This window comes from Enhydra lutris, unplaced genomic scaffold, assembly GCF_002288905.1.
Source record: "Enhydra lutris kenyoni isolate GAN:26980312 unplaced genomic scaffold, ASM228890v2 scaffoldscaffold5, whole genome shotgun sequence".
In the NCBI taxonomy this organism is placed as follows: Eukaryota; Metazoa; Chordata; class Mammalia; order Carnivora; family Mustelidae; genus Enhydra; species Enhydra lutris.
Genome location: NW_019154089.1, coordinates 3,074,560 through 3,095,087, shown reverse-complemented (window position 1 = coordinate 3,095,087; position 20,528 = coordinate 3,074,560). Strand labels below are relative to the sequence as shown.

Below are 20,528 nucleotides of genomic sequence, written 5' to 3'. Positions count from 1 at the left end.
AATTGAGACGTTTCCCTAATCCCCCTGCCCACCAGACTAGAGGAAGTGCCATTCACATGTTTTCAAAGCACCCAAAACAAAAAATAAAAATTATCACGGTCCCAATCAGGCTGTGTTATCATGTGAGGTCTTTCTTTCCTACCAGGGGTGTGAACCTGTCTTGCTCAAAGCTGAACTCTCAGTGTCCACACATCTGCATGTCCTATGCCTCCCTGCCCATTCTCCAGGATAGCCTAGGGCTTGGGCAACCTCCCAAGTTAATCCCAACCCATTACTCCCTGATGGGATAAAATAAACTAGCCTTTAATCAAGTTCATCTAAACTACAAGCCCAGAACAAATAGAACTAAACCCATCCACAACTTCTCTGACCCACACAGATGAAATAAACCCCATTATTCCAGGGCCAACGGCCCCAGGGAATAGGAATGAGTAGTTCTGACTTAAACTACTGGTCACTGCCCTCCCTTCAACCACCAAGGAAAGACAGGCTGACTCAGGTGGACACTGAATCAAAACATTTTAGTAGGATAAAATGATAAAACAGAACCGCTTTAAATCTCTGTCCCCTACTGCCCTATTTTTGGAGGGTGGAAATAAGCTTTCCTGAATCAGGATTTGGCTTTCAAGGCCCACTGTTTCCCTGTTCCAGGAAAAAGTCTCATAGAAAGTAACAGAGCTCTTACCTTGACCATTTCCCACAAGGGTCATGACCACCAGCCCTCAGACCCCAAATATTACTCTCTCCATTCCCTGGGGATGGTGGGATATGAGCTCTCTTTCCCAGGTGACTGAATTCTCCCTTTCTAACACACATGCGTGCAGGTGCACACTTTGTGCGCACGCACACACACGCATACGCGTGCGCGCACACACACACACACACACACACACACACACACACACACACTAAGCAGCTACATCAAAACTGCACAGTTCACAGCGTTATTGCTTTGACAGCAGGGTTCTCTGTTACCCAGGGAATAGAAGGATAAGGGAAGCTTCCTAAAAGAAACTTGCTCTCCAAAACCTAGCTATATCTTGCTCTCCTTCATTGGCCATCTTTGAGTCAGAAGCAGAAAATCAGGGGAAGGCAAGAAGGAGGCAAGTGCCACAGAGAGAGAAGCTGTACTGTCCTGTGCTCTGAGCTCTGGTATCACAGGCTCCCTGTGAAAGCTTGCACTGCCACTCACAAACGACATGATCTTGGGCGAGTTACTCAAGCTTCCTGGTGTTTCCGTTTATTCATCTATAAATTGGAGAAATAATAACCACGTCTCACAGTCACGTGGCCAAAATGAAGTAATGCCTACAGGATGTGCAGCACCAGGCCTGGCACCTAGCAAGTGTTCAGAAAAGGGTAAAAAACTCCTACAATCATCATTACCCATCATCGTCATCATTTCATGATGCCAAGCCGGAGGAAGCAATTTCACAAGACAACCCTCACTGAGTCAGAGGCTCGTGTTTTTTAAATGATTTGTCAACGTTTTTTGTTGCCCTTAATTTAATCACTTCATTCCATGATCTCAAGTGACTCAGTCAAAAAAAGGCTATTTCTCTCCATGAGCACATGAAATCCGATGGCTTTTCCATCCCATGGCTGAAGGGTTTCAGCTCAGCTTTGGCAGACTGATGTAAACAACATGGCCAAAGAATTTCAATTGCCATTTCATTAATAGGGTCCCATTAACATCCCTCCCAACTAACTCTGCTGATGGCCCAGTACAGGGCTGCCCAATTATCAAGCAACAGAGTCCCCATAAACCTGGACCCTGGCCGATGCAGTTAAAGATTAAGCAATCCTGGAAACAATAATGAGGTATAAGAAACGGGCTGCATAAAAGGCCAGGGTCCCTTTCCCAGCTGCTCGCAAGCCATCAGCTGGTGGCAAGAGTCTAAGCAGTCAGCTTCTAAACATGGGATGACCTTCCCCCACCCCAGAATAAAATACCACAGCAAAAAAATCTGGGGGCATAGCCTTGAGAGGGAAGGACCCAGAGGAAGCAAAGGGGACTGCCACAGCAGGAAGAGACGGGCCATTCCAAACAGGAAAGCAAACAGGCAGCGGGGTGGAGAGGCAATGCTCCAGTCCTCCCAGAGCTCTACTGTGTCTACCTCTAAGCACCTTCACCAGAGGGCTGATGACTTAACAGAAGGCAAGAGGTCACCTTAAGAATAGTTTCATTTAAAAAAAAAAAAAAAGTTTCATTTTTTTGGAGAACAATTGGCAAAATCATTTTTTTTTTTAAATGCACACTCTCTTTGAGCTGCTTTATGCTACTAAGCTAGTACTCTACAGATACAATTGTACTACTACTTACACACTGGCAAGTGTTCTCCCACATAGCATGTATAACAATTCTCACTCAAGCATTTTCTATAAAGGAAAAAACTAGTAACATTAATGTCCATCAGTTGAGGACTGGTTAAGTAAACTATATAGTTCATCCATATGATGCAGCAGAGAAAAAAGAATGAGATATAGCCATGCACAAAGGCCTGGAAAGAACTCCAAGATTTTGTATTAAGTCAAGAAAAAGTACAATGAATACGGAATGCTTCTATTTCGGTATGTTAGAAAACTATATATCTAATATCGATATATATACATATTCCATAGGGCTACATCAGCCCCTTCAGAGAGAAGGCCTGGGAGAAGATTAGTTTGCATTTTATAACTCTGTGTACTGTTTGAATTTTTTTATTATGAGTAGACACTGAATTTTATTGAATAAATTTGTTTCAATAATAATGGTATATAGCAATGTATCTGCTAATATGGAAGGGTGTTCCAATTATCTTGCAAGGTTTTTTTTAAAGATTTATTTATTAATAAAGAGAGAGCGGGTGCACATGAGCTGGGGGTGGAGGAGGGGGAAAGGGAGAGAATCTCAAGCAGACCTCCCATTGAGCACTGAGCCCAACACAGAGCTCCTCCATCCCACAACCCTGAGATCATGACCTAAGCCAAAATCAAGAATTGGACACTTAACTGACTGAGCCACCCAGGCACCCCATGTGATGATTTTTGTTTAAACTGGAAAACATACACAGGCCATGATAAGGATGGGCATGGCTCTGTATCAAGGTGCCGACTGTAGTTCTCTCGGAGTAGGACTGTGGTGCTTTTCTCGCTCTTTCTGCCTGTCTGCTTTTTTTATAACCATCATGGGTGATTTTTACTATGAAGATAGCAGTAACAAAAGCAGTAACAAGAGCAAAAGAAAGTTTGTGTTAGAGAAGAAAAATATAATAGAATTCGTAGGTAGAGCTCTGGGTCATGGACAAGTGCGGGCAGAGGCCAGAGAGGGTCTGGAAATGGTCCTCTCCCCATAAGTAGCAGCAGTGGTGGTGTCCCAGGGAGCCTCATCGGTCCACCAGGATCGGATGGGAGGCCCTCTTACTGCAGATCATGAGACCCGCAGGGAGGCTCTGGAACACAGCTGCTGGGGACATCTACATCTGCAGGTGGCCCTCCTCACCATCCTCCCATCCCCCAAGCCACCCCAGAAACACAGCATGATGCATATACTACCCCATCACAGAGAGGAAAAAAGGCCTGGGTTGCTCAGCTCCAAGTGTTGGATGGTCTAATCCCTGGTTCTGAAGTGGAAGGTCTCCTTGTAGAAGAAACTACTGGTTTAAAACACCTCCTAATGTGAGGCATGGTGCAGGAAGGCCCGTGACCACAAGGGCTGACACTGCCTGCCCCTTATATGTCAGTGCCTACATCCTCACACTTACAATGGGACTGAGACAAGCCATCAGCTCTGTCTCAAGAGGCAGTGATGGCAAGGAATGCCAGGTTCCATCTAAAAGTCAAGAGGTACAAGACCAAAAAAAAAAAAAGAAAAAACAAACAAAAAAAGCCGACTCATATCCATGGGTAGGTATGAGGGATTAAGTGTGGGTAATCATTTTACATATCCTTCTTTAAACACTTCACAATCTCACCTTCACCCTGCTTCTCCTAAAATCTTTCTGTCAAGATCTTACCAACCTCTGCATTACCATGACTTCTCTGCTGTGCACGGCTGAGGGCTACAGAGAACGCGTCACATAGGAGATGGTCATGGGCTCCACAGAAGGCCTGCACCACAGGGAGGAGACTCTCAGTCTGCAATCACACTAGCCGTGCCAGGGACAGTGGGAGGACTCACATGTGCCATCAGAGGGCAGTCTGCCAACAGGGAAGGGAAGACATCTACATCTCACTTCCCCACCCAAAGATGACTAAACACTCCAAGTCTAGCAGAGAAGCTGGTCATCTGTCTACATGGTCTGGCTGCTGGGATTTGGTGACTACATAGTACGGTCTTCCAGGCTCACACTTCCAGTGAAAAATGTCAACTCTAGGCACCAACACTCATTGGTTACTAATCCACAGGGCCTCTTTATGTCCAAATGTTAGCCTCAAAGTCAACGAATATAGTAGTTATCAACATTGGCTCTGGAGTCACCATTATCTGGGTTTGAACCCTGTCTCTGTCTCTACCAGCTAAGTGACCCCCAACTCTGTGCCTTAGTTTCCATAGCTGCTGCATGCATTAAATGAAATGATGTGTATACAATGTTTAGCCAGGGGTGACCCATAGTGACGGCTCCGTAAATGCCAACTAAAAATAATTTACCAGCATATCTGCATACATACTCACGTGCACACACACCCACAACACTGACTGGACCCAATCCCTGTGACAGCACCAGGACCAGGGAGTACACAGCCCACAGTGTGTTCCAACTGCTTCTTCCCCACTTTCCCACTGGTGTCTGTCACCATCAGACAGTGAAGGCCAAAGGGAGAAAAGACAGATTGTAAAAGTGTGGGAAAGCCAGGCCAGAAGAAGGAGGGAGACTTGTCAAAGTTGGGGTTTCAGGACACAGCCCAAATCTCGGAAAATTGCATCAGCCAACTACAAAACACAAAACCCTACATGCGTGCACATGCTAAACAGAAGGAGAAGGCTGGGGGCGGGACAGGGAAGAGAGAAAGAGAATTCCTGGCATGTAAGTACTCTCCCTTTGCCCCCGCACCAGCAGATGTTCACAAGCTGACCTGGGCCTTGGCCAAGCTCTTGGCTCCTGCTGAAGCAAAGCCTGAGCATGTCCCTCAAAAAAGTGACCTCTTCAAATGCTGAGCTAGGGAGCCCAAAGGGCTCCTTGAGGAAAAAGTAGTAAAAAGTGAGAGACAGGAACATGAAAGAAGGCAGAGAAGGGACAGCGGAGAATCAAGAGAGTCAAGGTTCAGAGTCTGAAGAGCCATCAGAATTCAGAATTGGGCCAACTGGGGAACGTCCTTCACAAAAATCATCATCTTAACAACTGGCCCCATTTGGATCCAAAACAAAATTCAGGGCGAAATGAGAGTCTATGAGGGCTCTCATATGAGGTCTATGAGGGGTCTGGGGGTTGATAAAGGAACACAAGGATTCTAAGAAATAGAGCACATGCTCAGTGCCTTGTGGACTAAGGGGCCAACACAGCACAGGGAGCTGGCAGGTGGACACCCAGCAGGCCTTCGGCTAATATCCAGACGTGGGCTGGACAGGAGACACAAAACAGAGGATTGACGGTATTTGTATGGCCAGGGGGAAGAATGAGATGCTTTACTGGAAGGGAAGGAGGGAGTCAAGCCTGAACTTACTGTTTAAAATTACCTGAGCCACTCATGGTCTTCCTTTGTCCTCAAGTCGAAATAAACATCAGTGAAGATTTCTGGGGTGCCTGGGTGGCTCAGTTGGTTAAGCATCCGACTCTTGGTTTTGGCTCAGGTCCGATCCCAGGGATGTGGGATCAAGACCTGCATTGGGGGGCACCTGGGTGACTCGGTGGGTTAAGCCACTGCCTTCAGCTCCGGTCGTGGTCTCAGGGTTCTGGGATTGAGCCCCATCTCGGGCTCTTTGCTCGGCGGGGAGCCTGCTTCTCTCTCTCTCTCTCTCTGCCTGCCTCTCTGCCTACTTGTGATCTTTCTCTGAAAATATATAAATAAAATCTTTTTAAAAAATTTTTAAAATAAAATTAAAAAATAAAAAATTAAAAATAAAAGACCTGCATTGGGCTCTGCACTTCATGTGGTGTCTACCAGAGATTCTCTTCCTCCCCACCCCAACTCATGCTGTAAGATAAATAAAATCTTTTTGAAAAATGAAGATTTCTTTCCAGCTAAACATGGTGGACTGAGCATTCATGTCCATCTCTACACTCTCTCCCAAAACCCCATTAAAACAAGAGGATGACATCAGGGAAATCCAAATCAAAACCACAATGAGATACCACCTTACACCAGTCAGAACGGCTAAAATTAACAACACAGGGAACAACAAGTGTTGGAGAGGATGTGGAGAATGGGGAACCCTCTTACACTGTTGGTGGGAATGCAAGCTGGTGCAGCCACTCTGGAAAAGAGTACGGAGGGACAGGGTGGTTGGGTTATGGACATTGGGGAAGGTATATGCTATGGTGAGTGCTGTGAAGTGTGTAAACCTGGTGATTCACACACTTGTACCCCTGGGGCTAATAATACATTATATGTTAATAAAAAAAAGAAAGAAAGAAAAGAAAACCGTATGGAGGTTCCTCAGGAAGTTAAAAATAGAGCTTCCCTATGACCCAGCAATTGCACTAATGGGTATTTACCCTAAAGATACAGATGTAGTGCAAAGAAAGGAAACACTCACCCCAATGTTCATAGAAGCATAAACAGCCACAACTATGGAAGGAGCCGAGATGTCCTTCAACAGATGAATGGATAAAGAAGATGCATTCATTTATACAACAGAATATTACTCAGCCATCAGAAAGGATGAATACCCAACTTTTGTATCAACATGGATGGGATTGTAGGAGACTACACTGAGTGAAATAAGTCAAGCATAGAAAGACAATTACCATATGGTTTCACGCATATGTGAAACATAAGGAATAGTGCAGAGGGCCGTAAGGGATAGGAGGGGAAACTGAATGGGAAGAAATCAGAGAGACAGCCAAACCGTGAGAGACTCTTGACTCCAGGAAACAAAATGAGGGTTGCAGAGAAGGAGGTGGGTGGGGGATGGGGCAGCTGAATGACAGGCATTAAGAAGGGCACACGATGTGATGAGCACTGGGTGTTATACACAACTAATGAATCATTGAACACTACACCAAAAACTAATGATGTATTTTATGTTGGCTAATTGAATTTAAACTTAAAAAAAAACAAGAGGATAACAAGCTTTAGCAGAGGAACAAACTGGAATCAGCACATTATCTGATGAACAGTTACTGTTCAATTCTTACAAACATCTGCCTTTTAAGAATTAGTGGTAGGAATGCTCACTATAAAAAAGAAAAGGGCAATTTCTTTTTCATGAGAGCAGACACATCGATTGTTCAGTTTTCCAAGATTTGTCCACCACCTAAAAACGGTCTAGCAGTAGGCATTCAAGCCACTGTTGAATAAATGTACTCCCCAAATAAGGAGAACAATGTGATCTCATAGCCTATGCCTAGTACCAACTCTGCTACCCTTAATTTCCTATTAATCAGCACTCTTTAGATGTTCTCTAATGTCTGTGAGATTACAAATTGAATAAAATTATGGACCGAATAAAATTCCAGCCTGGAAAAGGGCGCTAATTAACTGCCTTTCTGATTAAAAAAAAAACTAATTATAATCTATAACTCAGGTCAGCTGTAGAAATGGTACTATGAGAATAAAGTGGGGAAAAGCATGTATCCATGAGGGAAAGTCTGTGAAGGCTCAGTCTTGTACTTCTGTGAAAAGTCAACAGATCTATTTCCAACGAATACGTCCTAAGCAGTGATACAAACATTTTATTTAGATAAATAGAGGGAAAGGGTAGACAAAGGAGCTTTTTATGGAATCAGAACCTGCACTTTAATTCCTTCAGAACTGGAGGAGGGTGAGTAGACCTCCAGAAGAAGACCTGCTGTGGAAAGGCAGAGCTGGAGCCTCTGGCTTCCCTTTAGAAGACGTGAGGTAGTATTTGACTTCTAAAATCGTACCCGTAGAACATTTGGATCAAAAAAGAAATTTTCTTAAACAACAACAACAAAGATTTATTTCAAGACCTAGCTCAAATGACTCCTCCCTCCCCCAAAGTCTTCTCAGATGTCTTTCCTCTTCTCCCGTGAAAATGACTGTCTGTACCATCTGGCAATTAATCCCATTCCACTTGGCGAGGAGCGGGACGCTTCTCTCCTCTATCCTTCCACATGTCTTGACTCCCTGACTCGGTTACAACTGCTTCCCAGGAGAGTGCACTTCTCACCAAAACTGAGTCCACTGCAGACCAGGTGCTTAAATCCACAAATTGGGGGGGGGGGGGGGGGAAGGGGGCACCCGGCTCGCGGTTACCTGCGTAAGCGTTGGCCTGCTGCAGAAGGTCAGTGCAGGTGTGCACGTCTGCAAACGCGCGGATGCCCAAGCAGTTGGTGGGATGCAGCTGAGACTGCAGGAAGTCACAGCAGTTCTGCCGAACGTCCATGAGCTGCAGCAAGCTGGCCGCTGGGAGCAGCACCTGCAGGAGAAGGTGACAGGCTGAGACACCAGATCCCCTCCAGCAGGCCCTCGTCTCCCCAAAGCACTGTTCTGATCACAGCAGCCCCTCACTCAAGGTCCTTGCGTGGCCCTCCCCTGCCTGTCCAACGCAGTCCAAACCTCCTCCGGAGCAGCCGACCTTTATTTCCCACGACTCTCCACTTCACAGCCCTAAGCACCAGCAGAGTCTCTGTATCCCCTACATTCCACAGCAGTACCTCCCCATCACTCAGGTGTATATGAAATCTCTGGGGATCTTATTAAAATTCTGATTCAAGATGTCTAGGGTGTGGCCTGGGAGCCTGCATTTCTAACGAAGGTGCTGCTTGCAGCTGCTGGTCCAAGAACCAAACTCTGAGTAACAGGCCCCTTATGGACGGAATGTTGATGCCCTCCTCCCCCAGGTGTGTATGTTGAAACCTGAACCCCAACATGACTGTATCTGGAGATAGGACCTATGAAGAGGTGATAAAGATTAAATGAAGTCATCAAGATGGGGTCCTCACAAGAAGAGAAAGAGACACCAGAGCTCTCTCTTCTACAGTGTAAGGACACAGGGAGACGGCAACCTTCTGAAAGCCAGGAGGAGTCTCACCAGCAACTGAATCAACTAGAACTTTGATCTCAGACTTCAAATGTTCAAAACCAGGAGAAAAACAAATCTCTGTTGTTTAAGCCACCCATTCTGTTATGGTAGCCCAAGCCGACCAAGATAGATTGGCTCTCCTACCTGGCTACACACTGAATCACCTGGAGAATTTTTAAACTGCGAGGGACGCCAGGGTGGCTCAGTCGGTTCAGTGTCTGCCTGCACCTCAGGGCATGATCCCAGGGTCCTGGGATCGAGTCCTGCATCGGGCTCCCTGCTCTGCAGGGACTCTGCTTCTCCCTCTGCACCCCCACCCTACTCGTTCTCTCAAGATCTCTCTCTCTCACTTTCCCAAATAAATAAATAAAATCTTTGAAATAAGATATTGATGCCTGGGTCTCAGCCCCAAAGATTCATACTTCAGAGGTATGAGGTGCGGCCTGGCAGTGAGATGTTTCTAAAGCTCCCCAGGTGTTTTTAACATACATCCAAGTTTGAGAAGCATTTCCCTACAGACTTTTTCCCTCGGGTGCTTAGTAAATTGCTCACTACTGCCTCCACCACTTAATTACTAAGCATTTGTATGTCAGGTACTGGTCTAGGCTATGGGGTTTAGTGGTAAGTGCAGTAAGCCAGACCCCGGTTCTTAAGGAGCTTACAATCTACTGGATAAAAAGAGTGACCCCCAAATCCTTTGAGACTCACACAATCACACTGTATACTCCCATCCAACAGATACATGGTAAAGAACATCTCTGGGTACATTCTCACAGAAAGCAGAGAGAAGTTTCCTTTAAAAGGTCATAGAACACATGGGTATTTACACTGTATCTTGGAAAACAGAAATAGTTCCTGCGCAGGTGTTTTTCCTAAAAGCCAGGGAAGACTGGCTTGAGCAGGTCAGAGGGGTGCTCAGACCGCCAACTGCACTCTAGTTTCCTGAGGACTTTCCCACAGCTGCCAAAGCCTGCCCCTTGGATCAAAAATCCAGAAGAAATGGCACAGTCTACTAGACCCCCAGCTCTGCTTGCCATCACCCTTGCCCTAGGGAAAGGGTAGACAGTCTAACAGTGACTTTCCAAAAAGAAAAAAAAAAAAAAATCACCAAGCATTATAGTTTCATTTGAGGCTGCTTATCTCAGGGGCCCCAGCATCCATTTTACCCCAAAATAACACCCGCATCCCAGGCCTTTGCTCTCAGCTGCTCCCCTGGCTCTCAGAGAGAATGTCTGAGCCAACTAGACTTCAGCTGTTCTCATCCACAAGGGCTTGCCCAGGAAGACATAGGCTAATGATGAATTTGTTTTCTTAATCCAGGGCACTATTCTTTTTTTTTTTTTTTTAAGCAATTTAAATCCTAGACCCTGACTTTCTCCCAAAACATATTTGAATTCCTCCATGCAAAAAAGCCAAAAACCCTGGCCCACTGCTGATTCTTGGGCCTTGTCCTTCAACTACAGTAAGCAGCCAAGTTTTCTTGGGACCTAGGAGACAGGGATTTCAGTGCTAAAACATGGGTAGCTGGTCACCTTTCCTCATCCCTGCCCACCTGCAGAAACCACCAAGAGCCTCCACCACCCATGGTCCTACTCCCGAGCTAAGTACCTACTCTCCACTAGGCAAGGTTTTCCTTCCTAGGAGCTTAACTTCCTCCCTCACATAGCTGAGTTCCAGGAAGTTAAAGAAAGCATGCTCCTCTCCCTTCTCTTCTACTCTCTTAAGTCCCCAACAGTAAATTAACATCATATCCTTAGTATTTTTTGAGCCACTGGTTCATTCCGGAGGAGAAAGATAAAAGCACCACTCTTGGGAGTTTTAGGCCATAAGGTAACGCCACATCTGACCACTTGAGCTCCATCCCCACTAAGCAGCCATAAACTGAGAACCTCAATTAACCTGGGAGCTTGCTCAGCCTAGCCAAACAGATTCTACGACCAGATTAGTCTCGGCCTGCTAGTTAAGTAGACAACCATTAACAATCCTTGCTGAACACATAGCAGGAATGGAAAGCTATGCTTCAAATCCCCAAATGACCTCTACGATACCCCCTGGACCAGCACTAGCTACAAATTCTACAGTTGGGGCCACAGGTTGACCAATCATCCTGGTCTGCTGAAACTTTGCCAGTTTCAGCACTGAAAGTTCTCTGTCCCAGGAGACTCCACAGTCCTAGGCAAACTGAGGCAGCTGATCACACTTGGGGCCAGGAACTTCTAACCAGTTACCCTAGGAACCCCAGATGGAGAGGAATAATCAAATACTGTCCAGCACATACCATACTCAGTGGTGGGACAAGCCCCAAAAGGGTCAGGCTGAGAAGAAGCAGGAAGGGGACAGCAGCCCTTTGAGCCCCAAAGGGGAGGATTTCCACAAGTCCAGTCCGCCCCCACATTGCATTTCCAGGCAAGTCACCATGACAGCCTGCCTGGGACACACGCCTCTCCCTCCCCCACCAAAGGCAGTGGCAGGGTTTGGTGCTTAAATTCTCAAGCTCGTGACAATCGTCCAAAGAAATTAAATAATAAATACTTCCTGAACATATTCTTCAGGTTATCTTTTCAGTTTTTAAAACCTCCCTGGAGGGGCACCTGGGTGGCTCAGTGGGTTAAAGCCTCTGCCTTCGGCTCAGGTCATGATCTTAGGGTCCTGGGATCGAGCCCCACATCGGGCTCTCTGCTCAGTGGGGAGCCTGCTTCCTCCTCTTTCTCTCTGCCTGCCTCTCTGCCTACTTGTGATCTTTGTCAAATAAATAAATAAAATCTTTAAAAATAAATAAATAAATAAATAAAACCTCCCTGGATAGAGCTACCCACATGGTTTTCCCCTACTGTTCAAAAAACACACTAAGTGGGCAAAAATTATAAGGTTTTCCACCTTTCCACAACATCCTCCCACCCACCATCCTGTTTAGGTCCACTCCTGCCCAAAAGCATTCCCAAGATGACTTCCTCAAGTGAACGGGGCTTGTGGTTTCTCTAATTGCGCCTTCCCTCTCTTTGATCTTACACTGTGATTAGCTATGACTCAAAGGGCCTTTTCTTCCCACTACTTGCTTCATACAGGAAGGCATGAAGAAAAGTAAAGTAAGTCAGAAAGCTGAGGGCAAGGTTTGGAGGCTGGAAGATTTATCACTGCTCCAACTCTGCGTCTCAGGGATAAACTGAGGCCCCCATCCGCTGGGGTTCTGGGGGCTGCACACGATGCCAACAGACACAAATCCCCAGAGGCTGTGAAAGAAAAGACTGCAAAATATCCATAAGGTGGCTGTCCTCGCTTCCCTCTCCCACATCAACAAGGGCTTTCAGAGGATTTCCTCTTCTCTTATCTCGAGTGCACCTCCATTCCCTTGAGGGGCAGTAACAAGGGGCCGTGAGCAAGAGGCCAAGCTCAGGTCCTCAGCTTGGTGGGCTCACAGGGGTAGTACCGCTTGGTCCCTGGAAGGAGGGGCCAACACCAGACTAGCTGCTGGCTGGAACCACCATGGAGACACAAGAAGACTCGAGGTCCAAAAGCCTTCGGATTGCCTCTTGCCACCCCAACATTTTAGTTCTGGGAAAACAGGCTCTAGAATGACCCTCAGCAGGAGCTGACAGGTTTCCCTCTAGCTTGCAAATGGCCTCCCCTCCATTTTCCACCAGCAGGCCGTTTTGTTTTTTTCTCTCCCTCGGATAACATGAAAACACAGCAAAGGATATCCCGTCACTGAGTTTGTTTCCTCTAACAAAAACAAAAGGAAATGCCCTGCCTCAGACTCCTGGAATTTCAGGGAGGCAGGGCCATGCCTAGAGGGAGGGAGACCACCTAGCAGAGGGCCAGGTGACAGGCCAAAGGTCTCAGCCACACAGTGGGTCCATTTCTGCCAACCTCAGGCATAAGGCCTGGCACAAAAACATTGTTAAATAAAAATATTTTTTTAATGTTAAAAAAAGAGAGAGAGAAAGAAAGTGGGGAGGGAAAAGAGAGAGAGAGACTGAGAGAGAGAAGGAGGGAAGAAGGAGGGAGGGGGAGAGTGGTACGCAGATGAGCAGGAAAGCTAGCAAACTAGCACTAATGGGGTAAAAAGTGTCCCTTGGAATCTTGACTTCTCCACTTACCAGCCATGTGACTAAAGGCAAATCAACCTCTCTGTGCTCTGCCTCCTCCACAGTAAAGTAAAGACCCTGATGGTACTACCTTTAAGGCTTGTTCCAAGAATCAAATGAGATAATACATTGAAAGCAGGCAACAGAGTACCTGGTGCACAGGGAGGGCTCAGTGAAACCAATGTTTACTATTATTGATTATCGTGAGCTGGAGTCAAGATGCTGATCCTTCATTTAACCAGAAACTCAAGGTCACCACGACAACAGAACACAGTGAGGCAGGGAGAGCAGGGTTCAAACCCCAATGCCACTACCTATTTAACCACCCCGGAGCGTTAGCTTCTTCAGCTATCAAAGGAGGACCGTATTAGAGTACTTGTTTGGTGGTGATGAAATTGGGTGAAATAAAGCACATGAAGTGACCTGAGCAGGCTTGCCTTACAACCAGTTTCACTAAGTGCCAATTCTGACGGCAGTTACCTCCACCATGGAAAGACAATGCAGTCTCTCCAGGGAAAGGGTGGGCTGGGAAGGAATTAAGAGTGGAGCTCTGCGAGCCATTTAACCAAGCCCTGTTTCTCAGGCTTTCAGGGGAGCCCAGGTGGCCCCATGCCCACCTCCATGGTGCAAATGCCTGGGCAGATACAGCACAGCATGAAGCAGCAGCACGATCTCATCCCGACTGGCTCCTCTCAACCTTTTAAGTTTTGTACGCAGCCAGCCCCTCAGGGACTCACTCACAACACCAAGGGCCGCACAGACATGGGAGCCGAGGAGGAAAGCCTGACCTCAGGGTCTTCCTCCAAGATGGGGTCCACACAACACCTCCTCAGGGAGGATGGCCCCCTGATGAGCCTAATCAAGGCAGTGAGGGCCATTCTCTGCATCCTGGGTACCTCCAAACTGGCCCTACCACAGCGGGGAGGACCCAGGTGCTTAGCCATCTGTCTCCAGGCTTAGATCACGTGCTCCTTGGTGTCAGGGAGCACTGTGTGCTCACAGTGTCCGTACCTCTGCTGGCACAGGGGAGCAATGTTCTAAGGCTTTTACCTATATTAATGTATTTAATCCTCACACCAACCCTCTGAGATTGTGTGCTAATATTATGCCCATATTCAGATGAAGACACTGAGGCACAGAAAGGTTAAGTAACTTGCTTGGTGTCTCACAGCTAGAAAATGCTGGAGCCAGTATTTGAAGGCAGAGAGTCTGACTTGTGACCACCCCACAGAATGGGTACAATTAAGAAAACTGATCCTTGGGACGCCTGGGTGGCTCAGTTGGTTAAGCAGCTGCCTTCGGCTCAGGTCATGATCCCAGCCTCCTGGGATCGAGTCCCACATCGGGCTTCTTGCTCAGCAGGGAACCTGCCTCTGCCTGCCACTCTATCTGCCTGTGCTCGCTCTGTCAAATAAATAAAAAAGAAAAGAAAACTGATCCTTGAGGCAAGCTATTGGTATGGGTGTCAGAGAGGCTGCGGTAAAAGGGAGGGAACACAAATCAGAGGCTGACCCAGTAAGAGTCTCCCCTGGCCAGAGCTCGTGGAAACCCAGGGCCTCACTTTGCTGGGGAAATGACACCCTGTAGGGAGACGGGGCTAGAGTAAGAGCACTCTGCGCATCAGTAGGGAGGCCAAGGCATGGGGTCAGGCCTCCATCTGCACTCAACTCCTGCCTCCCCACTACTTCTACTTCCTCCTTTGAACCTGCACATCTTCACGCTGGCCCCCTGCCCTCCCCCTGTAAAGTAGATTTTTTTTTTTAATTTATTTATTTGACAGACAGAGATCACAAGTAGGCAGAGAGGCAGGCAGAGAGAGAGGAAGAAGCAGGCTCCCTGCGGAGCAGAGAGCCCAATATGGGACTCGATCCCAGGACCCTGAGATCATGACCTGAGCCGAAGGCAGCGGCTTAACCCACTGAGCCACCCAGGCGCCCTGTAAAGTAGCTTTACAGGAAGCAATGGTGAAGCCAGGTTCTACACAGTCCTCTGGGGAGTCTATCTGCTGCTCCTGCCTTAATAACACAGAGTTGTACACACTACCACTGTGTTAGACCGAAGCTGCAAAGATCAACACCCAGTCAGGCAATGAGGATCCAGAGTGGAACATCTTCTAATTATTCAAGATTGTAAACACTTTGCACTTTACGGGGGCAGGGTGGGGGGAGGTACTACTCAGTAAATAGGCAAATACATGCTAAAAAGGGAAGAAAAAGCTGGTTCCAGTCACAGAATCTACAACCTCACCTACAGCATTGTGGGGGCTTTTTGCAGGGGAGGAGAGGGTGGATATTGGTTTTGTCTTAGTGGCTAAATTCACTTTCTGGAACTTCTGGAAGTCATAAGTCCCAAACGGGTCTCCCTGGACTGAAATAAAGGTGTCAACAGGGCTGTGTTCCTTCTGAAAGCTCTAAGGGAGAATATGTTTCCTAGCTTTTCTTGCTTCTAGAGTCCACCTACATTCCTTGGTTCATGGCTCCCCTGTCTTCAGAGATGGAAACATCAAATTGAGCCTGTGCTGGGTCACATCTCTCTGGTTCTCCTTATTCCCCTCCCCCTTCCACTTTAGCAAACCACTGTGACTACACCCCCCCCCCCAATAATCTGAGGTAATCTCCCCATCACATGTTCTGCTGATCAGCAACATTAATTCCATCTGCAAGGTTAATTCCTCTTTGACAGTTAACCTAACATATTCACAGGTTCCAGAAATTAAGACATGAACATTAGGAGGGGGGGTCATTACTCTGCCTATGACACTATAGGATTAATAGTTATTGATTAGGGGCACCTGGGTGGTGCAGCTGGTTGAGCACCGGGCTCTTTGGCTCAGGTTGTGATCTCAGGGTCATGAGCTCAAGCCGCACATCGGGCTCTGTACTCAGTGCAAAGTCTGCTTAAAACACTCTCTCCCTCTGCCCTTCTCCCCTGCTCTCTAAAATAAATAAATCTCTGTTTAAAGTTATAGATTAGAACCTAATGCAAGATTTTTAAAAATTTAAAAATTTTCTACCCCCTGCATATTTTTAGGTTGACATCTAGCACTTTTCATAGTTGCAAAAGATGTAATTTTTTTGGATCTTGTAAATTTCAATATTTACACCACTTTTTAAAAGTATCAAAGTGAACATGAATGTGATGGCAATGGTATAACCATCATCTATTTAACATGTTTCTTCAACACACATACTATAATCATTTCATACCAAATTACTCTGCACTCACTGTTAGTGCCCAAAAGTTATCCCACTGTTTCAATTCTGCTACTAGACCTGAGATGTGAGTACTCTGCTGCCCACTCCATTCTGGATGAAAAAGACCAGAAACAAAAGGGGCAGGCTATGTGTTTTACAGTGTATAAAATATAACTCCATTTTTAAAAGAGCAAGGGATTGTTAGATTAGATCACTGAATAATCCAAGTCCAGAGGCCAGAGACAAAGGCAGGCTCTATCCAGAGGCAGGCTCTGCAGGACGGAATGCAGGGCACCTCCCACCCCACCCCCCACCCGCCTGCATCATGTACCCTTCACCCTCACGGTACTCTGCAGCACACCAAGCTAACTCCCCCACCTGTGCTGGCCACAGCTTAAATCCTATCTCCCAAAAGAGCCCTTTCCAGATCCTCTCATCCATCCAGACTGAGTCCCCTCATCGAGGCAGGGGTGGATGGATGAGAGGATCTGGAAAGGGCTCTTTTGGGAGATAGTGTGTACAACTGTAAAGCACAGACACTTCCTGTGTGCTTACGTGACGAGCATGTGTCTTCACCTCTAGACCACAAACTGCATGACAGCAGGCGATGGAGTTGCCACAGCTCCTGTCACAATCACTGTGCCCCACAAAGTAGCCAGTATATAACTGGCACTCAAACACTTGGGTTGAATTCGATGAGTGAATGAATGAATGAGGACCAACTTAGCCACCCAAATACCTTATCCTGATAAAGGAAGTGGTGTTCTGGAGAAGGGGAAGAGGTATTTTGGTCACTGGAGAGGTATGTGCCTCACAATAAATCGGGTGGAATTTTTAAAAGAAGATAAAAGAAAAATCCTTTGTATCACCTGCAACTTCCAGCACTTCACTGAAATAGTAAGGCCCTAACTGACAAGAAATAGTCTGTCCTGCGTCTGGGTTTAGCCCTGGCCTTTGAAGGCCTCCATAGCGGGCCATATCCTCAACCATCTCCCCTACTGAAGCAGGTCCATGCTGTGTCATGTCCCCACGGTAAAGACGCACACCTTTGGGTGAAGCCATGTCTTCCCTGGCTCCTCTTTTCAAGGCTCTAAATGGCCAAGGATGAGGGCAGGGCCACAAATGGAGGAAAAGGCACATGCTTCACAGCCACACACCCCTGCTGAAGCTCAGACTTGGGGGCTTGGCACCTCCACTGCTGAGCCTGAGCGCTCAGAGAAACTCGGCTGACTCACGTTGAAACAGGAAAAATGTTTAACAACCTCACCATCCATACTGAAACTCTCTGCAATGAGATGATGACTGGGGAGAAGAAGGGTCACCCATGCTTTGAGTTCTTCCTTCACCCAGAGTTGGAACCAACATGATATAAAGACTTTGTGCTCGGGGCCCAAGCTCCTTCACAGGTATCGTGGCTTTGCAGTGTAGGACATGGGTGCCACAGTCAGGCAGGTATGGCTCTGAGGGTCGGTCACCCACTCACATGCCATGTGACACAGGGCAAGTCATCTAACCTCTCTGGAGATTTAGTGTCCTCTCCAGCTACCCAGTGAGTTGTTGTGAGGGTTCAGTGAAATGTGGCTATAAGACAGTGACCCCGAGGGCGTGATGAGCTATGAGCTAGGACTGAGTTTGAGTTTACCTGGACGTTCTCTTCAGTCACCTCAATTTCCGCTGTATAGATGTAGTCGATCAGCTTATTCAGTGTCCTCCCATCCACGTCCTTGATTTCTATCTTCTTGGCTTTACTCTCAGACATGTCACCTACAGTCCAAAACAAAACCAAACGGACACAAACTTGGTGCTTAACTTTCACAGGGAAAGTTGCCCTGTCTTAGCAACATTAAAGCACCAGGAGGCTGCAGAAGGGATTCGGGCATGGAAGAGTCTTCAAACAGCTGACATCTGGGTCACACCAACTTTGGGTCTATAATTATCTGCAAACCAGTCTGAAGCATTCCCCACTCAATCTGCCGCATATTTCCATTTGAAGCACATCTGTGTGCAGTAACTCAAGCAGCATCTCTTGTAAGCTTATATACACAGGGCCAGGAAAAGTAAAATAAGAGATGTGCCTGTCCTCAAGGAGCACATGGTCTAGCACTGCAGATACATAGAAATATATGAGATGATAGGAGCTTAATAGAGATATATACAAAGTACCAGTATAACAATACAAAGTAACATTTACTGAGTGCTGTGACTAAGCACTATGCTTAGCATTTGAAAGTGGTGCCTTTTTCAATCTTCACGACCACCACTTGTGAGTTTCATTAATATTATCTCCCATTTTATAGATGAAGAAACTGAGGCACAGGAGGGTATTCATTTTGCCCACGGTCACACATCTAGGAGGGGGCCAGGCTGGGACTGAAACCAGGGAGTAGGACCCTAGAGCCCACACTCATTCTCACTACTGTCTACTAAATCCCACGAAGGCAGAAGATGGAGCAGCCAACCCTGGGAAGCCACCCTAATAGGAGGTCTCAGTGAAGCTGGGTATTTCCACAGGCAGCAAAGATGAGGGAGCATGAGCTGGAGGCAGGAACATTAGGTATAAAGGCAAGAAAGTGCCAAAGGATAAAATTGGGGAACAGTGAGAGGGTGGTCCAAGGTGACAGTGAGAGGAAGCTGGAGAGGTAGCCAGGGGCCAGGCCTTGCAGATCCTGTAAGCCATGCAAATGAGGTTGGACTTTATCTTCAGTGTAGCACCACTGAAAGGTGATAAATAGGGGAATGACATCAACAAATGGGTATTTCTGAATGAAATTTTGGATATATGGTGGAAGTTGGATCAGAGGCAGGGAAAACAGTTGGGAGGCCCTGATAATAATCCAACAAAGGAAGGACAAAGCCTGTAAACTGGGGCAGCCGTGGCACATGTGCAGTCCTGAGGGCCCTTAGCTCAGCCTGTGCTCTCTAGACAGCACATGGATTTATCTCTAGCCAGGCTCATTCAACAAACACTGCTGAGTTCAGAAGGAAGAGACAGGCTCAACATGTGTCTTTGCAGACTGAAATAAAGGGCAACTTGACTGCAAGAAACAGGAATTCAGAAGCCCTTGTATGAGTATGAAAACAGAGCCTGGGTAGTTGTTTTCTCTCTGTGGAATTTGTGCAATGGAGCCAAGAAAATAAAGTACAGTACAGTGTGTGGGCTGCCGACGCCCACCTCCAAGCTGCACAGGCGGACCATGATTCTTCCACCAATCCATAATTCCCACCCTGACACAGTTAGAGATTTGAATGAGTCTGCAACAGGGAGGAAAGGGAGAAAAACCTACTCTGACTCCTATTCACTCCCTCCACTGCCAGATCGGGTAGACCAGAAACCCTCCGCTCTTTTCTGTCTTCTCTCTGATTGCTGGTAGAAGCCAGTGAAAAGGTCTCAGGACAAAGGGCCCTGAGGCAGCACAAAGAGGCTAAGAGGAAACAGGAAAGGACAGTGGATTTCTACTGCACCCATTAGACAGGAGCTCACAATCCCCCTCTTGAGTTTACTCCAAGACACATAAATAAAAACACACACCCAAGGAAATCAGAAGTTCAACTCATCTCTCTAAACAGCTATTAAGAAGTTTATCCATAAGAATCCAGTTGACAATTTTAATGCAAGCGATAATTATAGTAAGTCAATTCTTTGGTTAAGAACTTGGGCCTTAGAAAAAAAGACTGAAAAAAAGAACCATGTGAACACGAGAACCAAGAGATTCAGAAACTCTTATGTGAGTGTGAAAATGGAGCCCTGCTTGATTGTTTTCTCTCTGTGGATCTGTACTTGGGAGTCATATTAGTTAATTAATTTTGTGACTTTGGCATAAACAAGTGGGAACTCCTGAAATTATATGAAAATATTAGTATATATGGGCAAAAGTTTTATTTTTCTGGGGGAATGAAAGATCATTCCTATTAGTCAAATGTACAGCAAACATTAAGACACAGTCTTACAGAGGATGGAACTTCGAGGCATTTTTTTTCCTGCTTCTTTAACATGACTTTGAAGTTTCTAGACTTCAATAAGCAAGGGGGAAAATACATGTGAAAGAAAGACCATGGCCTCAAAAACAAAATCTGTTTTAATAAAGTTCCCTTATAGGAAAGTGGAAACCTGTTTAAGTC

At 46.5% G+C, this 20,528-nt stretch overlaps 1 protein-coding gene across 4 annotated transcripts in view; it reads right to left on the bottom strand.

Moving 5' to 3' along the window:
- The window catches only part of LOC111140879 (kelch like family member 3), a 177,599-nt gene that overhangs the window by 54,794 nt on the left and 102,277 nt on the right, over positions 1 to 20,528 (bottom strand). For all 4 annotated transcript variants that reach the window (XM_022493117.1, XM_022493118.1, XM_022493119.1 and 1 more), the window contains 2 exons: positions 18,052 to 18,173; positions 8,362 to 8,524 (listed from right to left, as the gene is read on the bottom strand). In XM_022493117.1, the coding sequence (XP_022348825.1) occupies positions 8,362 to 8,524; positions 18,052 to 18,173 (285 nt within the window). The remainder of the gene's footprint in view (positions 1 to 8,361; positions 8,525 to 18,051; positions 18,174 to 20,528) is intronic.